Source organism: Argentina silus, assembly GCF_951799395.1.
Source record: "Argentina silus genome assembly, contig: scaffold_718, whole genome shotgun sequence".
Taxonomy (NCBI): Eukaryota; Metazoa; Chordata; class Actinopteri; order Argentiniformes; family Argentinidae; genus Argentina; species Argentina silus.
In genome coordinates, this window is record NW_028152492.1 from 1 (window position 1) to 13,133 (window position 13,133).

At 48.6% G+C, this 13,133-nt stretch overlaps 1 protein-coding gene across 1 annotated transcript; it reads left to right on the forward strand.

The window, feature by feature from the left end:
• Positions 1 to 1,217: 1,217 nt before the first annotated feature.
• Positions 1,218 to 8,189, forward strand: LOC310824786 (septin-9-like; the record flags this gene model as incomplete). Its single annotated transcript, XM_083698036.1, has 4 exons — positions 1,218 to 1,313; positions 2,171 to 2,267; positions 3,630 to 3,681; positions 4,687 to 8,189. Coding segments are annotated over 4 exons (405 nt in total), but the record flags the coding sequence as incomplete, so codon positions are not given.
• Between the last annotated feature and the right edge of the window lie 4,944 nt (positions 8,190 to 13,133).

Genomic DNA, 13,133 nt, shown 5'->3' on the forward strand with positions numbered 1-13,133 from the left:
TGTAGTCATTGAAAAATGAAAAAGGCAGGCATTCATTTGAATGCTATTACTGGCAGGGCACTGCAGGGAGAGAGAGAGAGACACACACACACACACACACACACAGAGACACAGACAGACCAGAGAAAGAGAGAGAGACACAGAGAGAGAGGGAGAGAGAGAGAGAGAGAGAGAGAGAGAGAGAGAGGTGGGGGATGAGAGTGTAGTCATTGAAAAATGAAAAAGGCAGGCATTCATTTGAATGCTATTACTGGCAGGGCACTGCAGGGAGAGAGAGAGAGACACACACACACACACACACACACAGAGACACAGACAGACCAGAGAAAGAGAGAGAGACACAGAGAGAGAGGGAGAGAGAGAGAGAGAGAGAGAGAGAGAGAGAGAGGTGGGGGATGAGAGTGTAGTCATTGAAAAATGAAAAAGGCAGGCATTCATTTGAATGCTATTACTGGCAGGGCACTGCAGGGAGAGAGAGAGAGACACACACACACACACACACACACAGAGACACAGACAGACCAGAGAAAGAGAGAGAGACACAGAGAGAGAGGGAGAGACAGACCAGAGAGAGAAGACAGAGAGAGAGGGAGAGACGGGTTGTTAGTTTAAACTGAACATATTTTAGGAGATTAACAGAAGGATTAGTGGTAAGACCACTTAAAGCTGTAAGAGCCAGCGCATGCAGACGGTCCTGAGCAGACCTCTGTGTGGTAGTCATTCTGGCGGTGATGTCATTCTGGCGGTGGTGTCATTCTGGCGGTGATGTCATTCTGGCGGTGATGTCATTCTGGCGGTGATGTCATTCTGGCGGTGATGTCATTCTGGCGGTGATGTCATTCTGGCGGTGATGTCATTCTGGCGGTGGTGTACCACAGCCAATGGGATTCGTCAGGCAAGGCTGTCTGTGTGAAGCTGTTAGCCTTGCACCAGTGGTTTTATAGACAAGCTTTCAGGTGTGGGTGTATGTGCTCTGATCCCAAACACACACACACACACACGCACACACACACGCACGCATACACACACACACACTCTCCTGGCCCCACTGATGACTCATACTTCTTTCACCCCCCTGACCTGTCACCCCTCCCCCCCCCGGGCCATCTCTCTGTAGGCCAGTATGTGGGAAGAGTGTGTTTACTGTTCCAGATGGTCCTGTCCTCTCTCATCCCCCTCACACCCCAGTGTGTGTGTGTGTGTGTGTGTGTGTACAGATCAGGGAGGAGCTGAGGGCCAATGGGATCGATGTGTACCCCCAGAAGGAGTTTGATGAGGACGCGGAGGACAGAATGATCAATGACAAGATCAGAGTAAGACCACAGAGACACACGCGCATGCACGCACACAAACACACACAGAGACACACACACATACACGCGCACACACACACACACACACACACCTGTCCACAGCTCAGTGTCGACACACAGCTACACCGACAGGTCTCTCTCTCTCACACACACACACACACACCTGTCCACAGCTCAGTGTCAGCACACAGCTACACCGACAGGTCTCTCTCTCTCACACACACACACACACACCTGTCCACAGCTCAGTGTCGAGACACAGCTACACCGACAGGTCTCTCTCTCTCACACACACACACACACACCTGTCCACAGCTCAGTGTCGACACACAGCTACACCGACAGGTCTCTCTCTCTCACACACACACACACACACCTGTCCACAGCTCAGTGTCGACACACAGCTACACCGACAGGTCTCTCTCTCTCACACACACACACACACACCTGTCCACAGCTCAGTGTCGACACACAGCTACACCGACAGGTCTCTCTCTCTCACACACACACACACACACCTGTCCACAGCTCAGTGTCGACACAGCTACACCGACAGGTCTCTCTCTCTCACACACACCTGTCCACAGCTCAGTGTCGACACACAGCTACACCGACAGGTCTCTCTCTCACACACACACACACACACACCTGTCCACAGCTCAGTGTCGACACACAGCTCCACCGACAGGTCTCTCTCTCTCACACACACCTGTCCACAGCTCAGTGTCGACACACAGCTACACCGACAGGTCTCTCTCTCGCTCCATCACATCCAGATGGAAATGTTACATTCCACTGACGGTGTGTGTTTGACCCCTCACCTTTGACACCTGACCCCTGTGTGTCCCGTCCAATAGGAGATGATCCCCTTCGCTGTGGTGGGCAGCGACCAGGAGTACCAGGTGAACGGCAGGAGGCTTCTGGGAAGGAAAACAAAATGGGGGACTATAGAAGGTAAACACCTCAGCTGTCCTCCTCTCTCCGAATCAACCCTCCCCCCCTCCCTCCCTCCCTCCACCAGCCTCCTTTCATCTCTTCTTTCTCATCTTGTCTCATAATCCGCTTAGATTTCAGACGGTTTTAACGGTTTTAACTCACCAACTGCCAAAGAGTTCCGGAACACTCTCCACCTGGAGTGTTCCAAGTGTTCTATGTGGTGTTTACCTAGCAACAACACTCTGATTGGCTACAACATGAAGCGTCATCATTGATTAATGGGTTTTTTTGGTGAATGAAGTCACCCTTGGCACTCTAGGCTGTTGACGGTTTGGGCGACTTTATTCACCCTCGGCACTGAAGGAGTTAACTGGACATGGGTGACAAATGTCACGATACATCGCAAGACCCCCTAAAATTGAAATGTGTGTGTGTCTGTATCAGCTGACTACATGTGTGTGTGTCTGTATCAGCTGACTACATGTGTGTGTGTTTGCGGGTGTCTATGCGTTCGTTTGCATATGACTGCAGCGTTTTCGAGCGTTGGATTAGTTTCTGTGCCACACGGGCAGCTGGTGAATGCCAGGGTGGGCGTCGTGGTGGTATACTCAAAGTGAGGAGCAATGAAGCATCAAAATACACCGCACTTCATTTTCAATATGTCTTTAATAATGTCATCATCTGATGCCTCACTTTATGAACGCTCCCAGACGGAAAGTTAATTTCCTGGAATATGAAGCCACACACACACACACACACACACACACACACAGACACACACACACACACACACAGAGAGAGACACACGCACAGAGAGACACACACACACACACACACACACACACAAACCCTCCTGTCAGCCAGAATTTGTCCAGCCAGTCAGATTTATCTCTCCTTCAGAAGGGCTTTGAATAAACTGAATTAGCAGGAAGCAGCGAGGGCTGTGGGAGGCTCTCATCCTGTCTGTGCTGCAAGCTGTCTGATTCTACTGCTCTGACTGTAACAGCGCCACCTGGTGGTCCGGTGGTCTGGTACCAGTAACCACGGCCTGGGGTGGTCCAGTGGTCTGGTATCAGTACCGTGGCCTGGGGTGGACCAGTGGTCTGGTACCAAGGCCTACAGTGCACACACATGCCCATGTCACCACGGGTTGGAACCTGGCCCATGCCCTGCTGACATCCCCTCTCCTCCTCACTTCCTGTCTCTCCCCACTGTCTCTGTCCAATACAGTTGGAAAAAACATAGACAACGATATATATATATTTTCTGTTCTCTCAATGATATGATACAATATGATATATTATTGTAAATGACATTAACAATAGCTGTGGCGTTGCTGTGCGGAGGTGACAGCTGACATGTTGTGGTTCCTCCCTGCAGTTGAGAACATCGCTCACTGTGAGTTCGCCTATTTGAGGGATCTACTTATTAGGTGAGTCACTCAATATCCCTACGTTGACTTGTCACTCAATATCCCTACGTTGACTTGTCTGTCTGTCTGTGTCCTGATGTGTCTGTCTGTGTCCTGATGTGTCTGTCTGTGTCCTGATGTGTCTGTCTGTGTCCTGATGTGTCTGTGTGTGTCCTGATGTGTCTGTCTGTGTCCTGATGTGTCTGTCTGTGTCCTGATGTGTCTGTGTGTCCTGATGTGTCTGTCTGTGTCCTGATGTGTCTGTCTGTGTCCTGATGTGTCTGTCTGTGTCCTGATGTGTCTGTGTGTCCTGATGTGTCTGTCTGTGTCCTGATGTGTCTGTCTGTGTGTCCTGATGTGTCTGTGTGTCCTGATGTGTCTGTCTGTGTCCTGATGTGTCTGTCTGTGTCCTGATGTGTCTGTCTGTGTCCTGATGTGTCTGTCTGTGTCCTGATGTGTCTGTCTGTGTCCTGATGTGTCTGTGTGTGTGTCCTGATGTGTCTGTCTGTGTGTCCTGATGTGTCTGTCTGTGTGTCCTGATGTGTCTGTCTGTGTCCTGATGTGTCTGTCTGTGTCCTGATGTGTCTGTCTGTGTGTCCTGATGTGTCTGTCTGTGTGTCCTGATGTGTCTGTCTGTGTCCTGATGTGTCTGTCTGTGTCCTGATGTGTCTGTCTGTGTGTCCTGATGTGTCTGTGTGTTTGTGTCCATGTATTTGAAGGTGCGTGTCTCTGTGTGTGTGTGTGTGTCTCTGCGTGTGTGTGTGTGTGTGTCTCTGCGTGTGTGTGTGTGTGTGTGTGTGTGTCTCTTTGTGTGTGTGTGTCTGTCTGTCTGTCTGTGTCTGTCTGCGTCTGTGTGTGTGTGTGTGTCTGTCTGTCTGTCCGTCTGTGTGTCTGTCTGTCTGCGTGTGTGAGTGTATTGTTCTCATGGTCCCGTGTGTGTGTGAGTGTATTGTTCTCATGGTCCCGTGTGTGTGTGTGGTACCTGTATTCCTCTGACTCGACCCACGTCTCTCCACGTCTCCCCAGGACCCACATGCAGAACATCAAGGACATCACCAGCAGCATCCACTACGAGGTGTACCGCGTCCGCCGGCTCAACGAGAACAACACCACCGCCCACGCCAATCACACGCTCTCCCACGCCAACGGCGTCCCAGAACACCACCTGACCGCCCACGAGATCTAGAGCCCCGCCCCCCACCTGCCCTGTACCTTCCACTTCCCTCCAGCATGCCCCTGGCCCCTCCCACTCCCTCCCCCTGCCACAGGGAGTAGGACAACAGAACTGGGGGACCTGAGGATGTTGTTACAGCGCCCCCCGGTGGCCAAAGACAGACACACAGGCTGTTTATTCACCAATGCGTCGTCTCAATAATAACACAGCTCCTTTTACCATCTGTGTACAGAGAAGCAGGGGTAAATGCACATAATGTACTACAACCTATTAGATTTTGTACCTGACCCTGTACCTGCCTTACCTGACCCTGTACCTGCCTTTTACCTGACCGTCGACTGCCTTACCTGACCCTCGACCTGCCTTACCTGACACACCTGACCCTCGACCTGCCTTACCTGACCCTCGACCTGCCTTACCTGACCCTCGACCTGCCTTACCTGACCCACCTGACCCTCGGCCTGCCTTTTACCTGACCCTCGACCGGCCTTTTACCTGTGTTTTTCACTCTTTCATTTTCTCTCTCATCAGTCGAGGGGGGGGGGGGCACACTAACTGAGTGACACCGTGACATCACAAAATGCTGTGGCAGACGTGCCTCAAACCGTTTGTTACGGTGAAATATTAATCTCATCCGCTTTCATCCTTTTTAATAGACACCCAGTAACATGCTCCAGAATCCATAATTCATCCACTCCCCAGACGTGTGAAAGGTGATCGTTTAGTGTGTCTCTTTGATAAAGGAGAACTCTCAGAGCGTCAGAGCTGTGTCCACCAGACCCGGGCAAGAATGCCTGTTTGAAATGGTTTCAAATATTAAAAAAAAAAAAGCTTGAGGTGTTTTTTAAATCGTCAGGCACAGTGGAACCGATGGAGTAGTCGTCTCAGTAGTCGTCTCAGTAGTCGTCTCAGTAGTCGTCTCAGTAGTCGTCTCAGTAGTCGTCTCAGAAGTGCTAACGCTGCATGCTAAAGCCAGCTAAATCAAACACACCGGGTTTTGGTTTTTCAAATATTTGAAACTATTTAGAATACTTTTTCCCAGGTCTGATGTCTTCAGCAGTCATGGTGCAGGTACTTGATCAGGTATTTGAAACGATTTGATATGATGATGATGATGATGCCAGAGTGGTTAGTCAACAAATGGGTGCATCACATCAGGCTGACATTGATGCTGATTGGGTCAGATGGACAGGGAGTGATGTTGATTGGTTCAGATGGACAGGGACTGGTGGTGATTGGTTCAGATGGACAGGGAGTGGTGGTGTTTGGTTCAGATGGACAGGTAGTGGTGGTGATTGGTTCAGATGAACAGGGAGTGGTGGTGATTGGTTCAGATGGACAGGGAGTGGTGGTGATTGGTTCAGATGGACAGGTAGTGGTGGTGATTGGTTCAGATGAACAGGGAGTGATGCTGATTGGTTCAGATGAACAGGGAGTGGTGGTCAGGGCTGCGTCCCAACAGTCTATCCTCTCTCCCCTCGCCTCCTCTCTTCCCTTCTCCATATTACCGAAGGGGAGGGACCTTATTGGATCTTCTCATCCAATGGGGTTTTGAGAAGGAAGCGAGGATGTGAGGTGATGAGGATGCCGGTGTTTTGAGTCTGGTTAACGTCATCAGAACAACATTGACGGCGAACGTGGGATACATTGAGACACTACTTCTGGGGCCTTGGACTGACTCACTACACAACACCTCCCATCCCCCTGTTCCTCATGGTGGTGGGTTGTTTTATATAGCTGTTCATTAGTACGAGTGATTCGATTTATCAAATCCACATGCCCATTGCCCCCCCCCCCCCGGAGTGCCTTTTGATTCCAAATAAGAGATATATTGTGTTTGGTTTTTTTTATAATACAGAAACATTTAAAGAGTGATTTTAAGATGAATAGTATTTATACACATTAGGAGACTGAGAAGTGTACTACTCCTCGCCAGGCCGAGGTTGATTTCCATCTCAATTCAGTCAATTCCGGAACTCGTTTTGAATTTGGGATTTCAAAAATGAAAAAACATTTGATGTAAAACGTTTTTCTTTTTCAGTTTATTGAGAAAACATTGAAAATAAATCCCCTGTTTTGCAATCATTGAATTGTAAATATAAATGTAATTCCTGAATTGACTGAATTGAAGTTCAACTGACCATCCACCCTCCTCACCAACAGTCTACTTATCCTACTGGGCTGTGTCTCCCCCTACCTTCATCCCCCTACCTTCATCCCCCTACCTTCATCCCCCTACCTTCATCCCTCTACCTTCATCCCTCACCCTTCATCCCTCTACCTTCATCCCCCTACCTTCTACCTTCATCCCTCTACCTTCATCCCCCTACCTTCATCCCTCTACCTTCATCCCTCTACCTTCATCCCTCTACCTTCATCCCTCTACCTTCATCCCCCTACCTTCTACCTTCATCCCTCTACCTTCATCCCTCTACCTTCATCCCCCTACCTTCATCCCTCTACCTTCATCCTTCATCCCTCTACCTTCATCCCTCTACCTTCATCCCCCTACCTTCATCCTTCATCCCTCTACCTTCATCCTTCATCCCTCTACCTTCATCCCTCTACCTTCATCCCCCTACCTTCTACCTTCATCCCTCTACCTTCATCCTTCATCCCTCTACCTTCATCCCTCTACCTTCATCCCCCTACCTTCATCCTTCATCCCCCTACCTTCATCCCTCTACCTTCATTCCCCTACCTTCATCCCTCTACCTTCATCCCCCTACCTTCATCCCTCTACCTTCATCCCTCTACCTTCATCCCTCTACCTTCATCCCCCTACCTTCATCCTTCATCCCTCTACCTTCATCCCTCTACCTTCATCCCTCTACCTTCATCCCCCTACCTTCATCCTTCATCCCTCTACCTTCATCCCTCTACCTTCATCCCTCTACCTACATTCACTATTGCCTTATTTATCGAAGGCTGTCTGCTTACACATTATTTTAAACTGGAAAGAAAAGAGTGATGATTATGTTAGCTGGTGCCGACTTCCACACTACAAGATTTAATTCATATTAAGGCCCTTTTTTCTTTCTTTTTGTTAAACATATTTTGCACCCAGAAATGGAACATTTTCTCTCTCTCTCTTGTCCATGTTTCCTCCTCCTCCTCCTCCTCCTCCTCCTCCTCCTCCTCCCAGGATATCACCCATAACAGTAGGAAGCCTTTGGTCTTTGTTTCATTCATTTTACAAACTATAATCTTCAAACTTCCAAGTGTCATTGTCATTCTCTGTCCTGTATATTCATTTGTGTCTGATTTACATTTTTTGTACTGGTATTAATAATAACAGAATTGCCTTTGATATCATGTTATTTTAAAGAAATAAAGATTAAAGTTGTAAATATTCCCTTTTTTTCGCCGTCTTTTACAATGTTGAGTCTTGCAGCAGAAATTGTCTACTCTTCAAAATTCAAGTTTCAAAGCTGACGCTTTTATCCAAAGCGACTTACGTTGCAGTGAGTGCACACATTTCAGTGTATATGGTCCCAGCAGGAATCAAACCCACAACCTAAGTGTTGTTAACTGAGCCACAGAGGACTACTGCATTCTCTATGCTGCTACAAGAGGATAGCAGCATTTTAAACTCCTCAACCGCTGCATAAACTTCTCTTCTCGCTACACCTGATCCAAATAGCCTTTAGCTGCAGATTTGATTCACACACGGGAGCCTTTTAATTGCCCTGTCATTTAGCGCTGTCTTGATTAGCCGGTGTAATCGATATTGCTGCCTGGTGTTCCACAGCTGAAAGTACAGTAATTAGCAGAATGCCAGAGAGGGCCTGTTCCCCTCTGAGGTAAATGAGAGGTCCTGTCTGGTTACTGAGAAGACCCTGACCGATCTGTGGAGGTCCTGTCTGGTTACTGAGAAGACCCTGACCGATCTGTGGAGGTCCTGTCTGGTTACTGAGAAGACCCTGACCGATCTGTGGAGGTCCTTTCTGGTTACTGAGAAGACCCTGACCGATCTGTGGAGGTCCTTTCTGGTTACTGAGAAGACCCTGACCGATCTGTGGAGGTCCTGTCTGGTGACTGAGAAGACCCTGACCGATCTGTGGAGGTCCTGTCTGGTGACTGAGAAGACCCTGACCGATCTGTGGAGGTCCTGTCTGGTTACTGAGAAGACCCTGACCGATCTGTGGAGGTCCTGTCTGGTTACTGAGAAGACCCTGACCGATCAGGGTTAACACACATCTACCGCCCCTGAGAGCTGTGCATTTTGGAAAGGCATTTGGATTGGAAACCGCTGCTTGTGATGAATTGGATTGTGAATAGTTCCAGTCAGTAGAGGTGTATAAAGTATTATATACGGAGTAGTTGGTACAGTGTAAGTATGTACAGATGCAGCACCGTTTCCCCATTACACAATGCCAGCTGTGTTAGCGCTTAGCGCTTAGCGACATAGTCACAGCTTTTGCTGCCAGAATGCATTGCAGGTGCAGAGCAGTGAACGCCAGCGCCAGACATAAACACGTTACCATGACGCCAGACCCCTCGGTCATGCGTTAGGGGGTGTGTTTATTCAATTAGTGTGGGAGGAGATGGATGTCATTGGTCAGACTGGCTTGGTACAGTCTGATGGATGCTGCCTTTCAGAGTGCCCTCAGGAAAACACACCATATGACAAATCAGCACCAGGTTGGTGTGTGCGTCTATGCGTGTGTGTGTGTGTGTACTGTATACATGTGTGTGTATACTCTATACGTGTGTGTGTGTGCATGCGTCTACATCACACATGCTCCCATGATGTAAGAGTATTTCCTTCACACAACTACTGTCGAGTATGACTCTACACACAAACAACAACAACAACAACAACAACATCACTGACGCAGACCCCAACGCCTTCCTGTGGCTGTAGCCCGGTTCCCCTCAGCGTTCCCCAGATTAGGGTTCTGCCGTGCCGTTGGTCAAAGGAGCGCTGATGCGGATTCCTCCCTGAGTCCAGATTGGTAAGCGGTCTGCAGCAGTCTCCTCCCGTGACGGAGGGTGCCCCCTCGTTACCCTGTGCCTCGTTAGCGTCCCCGCCCAGCTCATCTGCATAATGCCGCTGCTCGTCTGCGTGTGTCTCCAGTCAGCGGCATTTGTAAGATGAGTACAATTATTCAGCATGGGTCTCGCTTTCTCGCCTTTTGTTAATTAGTGTTTGATAGCGGAATCTGTGTGTGTGTGTGTTTGTGTGTGTGTGTTTGTGTTTTGCGGGCATGTGTTGTGGGATGACTCCTGCCACCGCCCACCACCACCTCCCCCCTCCCCCCTCCCCTCCATCCTCCCCCCATCCTCCCCCCTCCCTCCCATCCTCCCCCCTCCCCTCCATCCTCCCTCCCATCCTCCCCCCTCCCCCCTTCTTATCTCATGGTATGTGTCTCTCCATGTCTCTCTACCTCCAGCTGCTAATTTTCCTCCTCTTTTGTTTGTCTATTTCCATCGAGGCACCTTACCCTCCACCCCCCCCCCCCCCCCCTCCCTCCCTCCCTCCCCTCCCAGACATCCTCCCCGCTCCTGGCTCCGTGCCAAGCTCTCTCAGACATGCAGGGGGAGGGGCTGCCCCCCCGCCGTATGCAAATCAGGCCGGTGTTAATTAAAAGGCAGTTGAAAATTCAATTAGAAAAGAAAGGGGAGAGAGAGAGAGGGAGAGGGAGAGAGAGCTGATGTATTGGTGGAGGACAGAGACATGTTGGTGGAGGGAGAGAGAGAGAGAGAGAGAGGGAGAGAGACAGACAGACAGACAGAGAGAGAGAGAGAGAGAGAGAGGAACCTTCTTCGGTCGCCCCGGTGTGACGCTCTCGCTGCAGGCTGATCACTGTGAGTAATTAGACCAATCAGAGACGTGATAGCTCAGGACACCATTAATGGGCTGGTGGGGGAGGGTGCAGGGCGTGTGTGTGTGTGTGTCTGCTGCAGTGGTGTGAGTGTGTGTGTGTGTGAGTGTGTGTGTGTGTGTGTGTGTGTGTGTGTGTGTGTTAGACTCGGAAGGGGGCTACAGTATATACTGTATGTTTACATTTTTAAATGTTTACATTTTTTACTTTTAGCCAAAGTGATTTACAACAAATACATTAGTTTAAGTAAGTGAATCATGTATCCATCAGTCATCATAAGATAAACATATCTATGCTCGGACCAGGGGCCACAGGCAGTCACTTGCTTTTATTCACAGTAGAGGAACTGTGCAGCGGGGTAGTCAGGGGTGAAGAGGTCTTTAGGGTTAGGGTTAGGGTTAATACAGGGGAGTAGTGGGGGTGAAGAGGTCTTTAGGGTTAGGGTTAGGGTTAGTACAGGGGGGTAGTGGGGGTGAAGAGGTCTCTAGGGTTAGGGTTAGTACAGGGGGGTAGTGGGGTTGAAGAGGTCTCTAGGGTTAGGGTTAGTACAGGGGGGTAGTGGGGGTGAAGAGGTCTCTAGGGTTAGGGTTAGTTCAGGGGGGTAGTGGGGGTGAAGAGGTCTTTAGGGTTAGGGTTAGTACAGGGGGGTAGTGGGGATGAAGAGGTCTCTAGGGTTAGGGTTAGTTCAGGGGGGTAGTGGGGGTGAAGAGGTCTCTAGGGTTAGGGTTAGGGTTAGTTCAGGGGGGTAGTGGGGATGAAGAGGTCTTTAGGAGGGACAGTCAAGATGTAGCCTGAAGAGATGGAGGTCTTCAGTCTACGGTGGAAGACAGGTAGTGACTCTGCAGTCCTGACAGCAGTGAGAAGCTCGTTCCACCAGCGGGGCGCCAGGACAGTGAGGTGTGTGTGTGTGTGTGTGTGTGTGTGTGTGTGTGTGTGTGTGTGTGTGTGTGTGTGGTGTGTGGAAGTGGAATGGATAAAACCCTCCACGTTTGATATGGATTTATTAATGCATTATTGATGTGCTGGTTTATTTGAGAAGGGACAGATGGAATTATTGACACGTTGAATTAACACCAGTCAGCTGCATTGTACCACTTTAGCTAGTGCTAATTTCCAGTGTTTTTCCATATAATATATAATATAATATAATCTAACAGTGTTACAGTGTTAGTGTTGAGCCATCCTCCAGAGGGCTCAAGAGGGTCTCCCAACCGGTTAGGGGGACGATGGTGTTCAGGTGTGTTGTTGATGTTGTTTACAATGTTGTTTATTTTGAGATGATTTTATCAGAGTTCAGAGTGTGATTTGAGGCGCCTCGTTCTACAGCTGTCTTGGTATCTGGACAGAATTATTTGTTTAATCTGTTCTCACTACTAAAAAGAGTGTATACTGTGTAGTGCGTGCGTGCGTGTATGTCATCCCATCTCTCTGCCTAAAAATAATTTAACACAGCTGTAGATCCAATCTCAGCCTCTCCCTGGGGAACATCCAAATGTGTTTCTTAAAAGGAGACACTGGGTTGCCAGATTGGTGTTTTATTTTTTTCTGTAAAAGGGACACCGGGTTGCCAGATTGGTGTTATATTTTCCTGTAAATTCCATCAGAGGTGAGAGGGAGAAAAAGAGAGGAGGGGGGGGGACTTCAAATGCTGCGTAGAGAGACTCCAGGCGGTGCTGAGGGCAAAGGCACCTCTCTCACCCCCCCTCCCCCTCTCCCTCACCCCCTCCTCATCCACCCCACCCCCCCCCACCCCCCCCGCCCCATCCCTAGAGGCGCCGTCTTAGGAAAGTGTGAGATTTTAAAGATGGCCTCGCTGCATCCAATCAGGTGTGACCTGCAGACGATTGGCAAATAGGTTTTGGTTGGGAGGAGAGGAAGAAAGAAGAGAGAGTTTATTTAACCTTTATTCATCCAGAAACTCCCATTCAGGTTGAAATTCCTCTTTCTTAAGGGAGGCCTGGCCAAGAGGATGAATGTAGTATAGGGATGATTATTGTATAAGGATGAATATCGTATAAGGATGAATATCGTATAAGGATGAATATAGTATAGGGATGATTATCGTATAAGGATGAATATCGTATAGGGATGAATATCGTATAAGGATAGATATCGTATAAGGATGAATATAGTATAGGGATGAATATCGTATAAGGATGAATATCGTATAGGGATGAATATCGTATAAGGATGAATATCGTATAGGGATGAATATCGTATAGGGATGATTATCGTATAGGGGATGAATATCGTATAAGGATGATTATCGTATAAGGATGATTATCGTATTAGGATGAATATCGTATAAGGATGAATATCGTATAAGGATGAATATCGTATAAGGATGATTATCGTATAAGGATGAAATATCGTATAAGGATGATTATCGTATAAGGATGAATATCGTATAAGGATGATTATCGTATAAGGATGAATATCGTATAAGGATGAATATCGTATAAGGATGATTA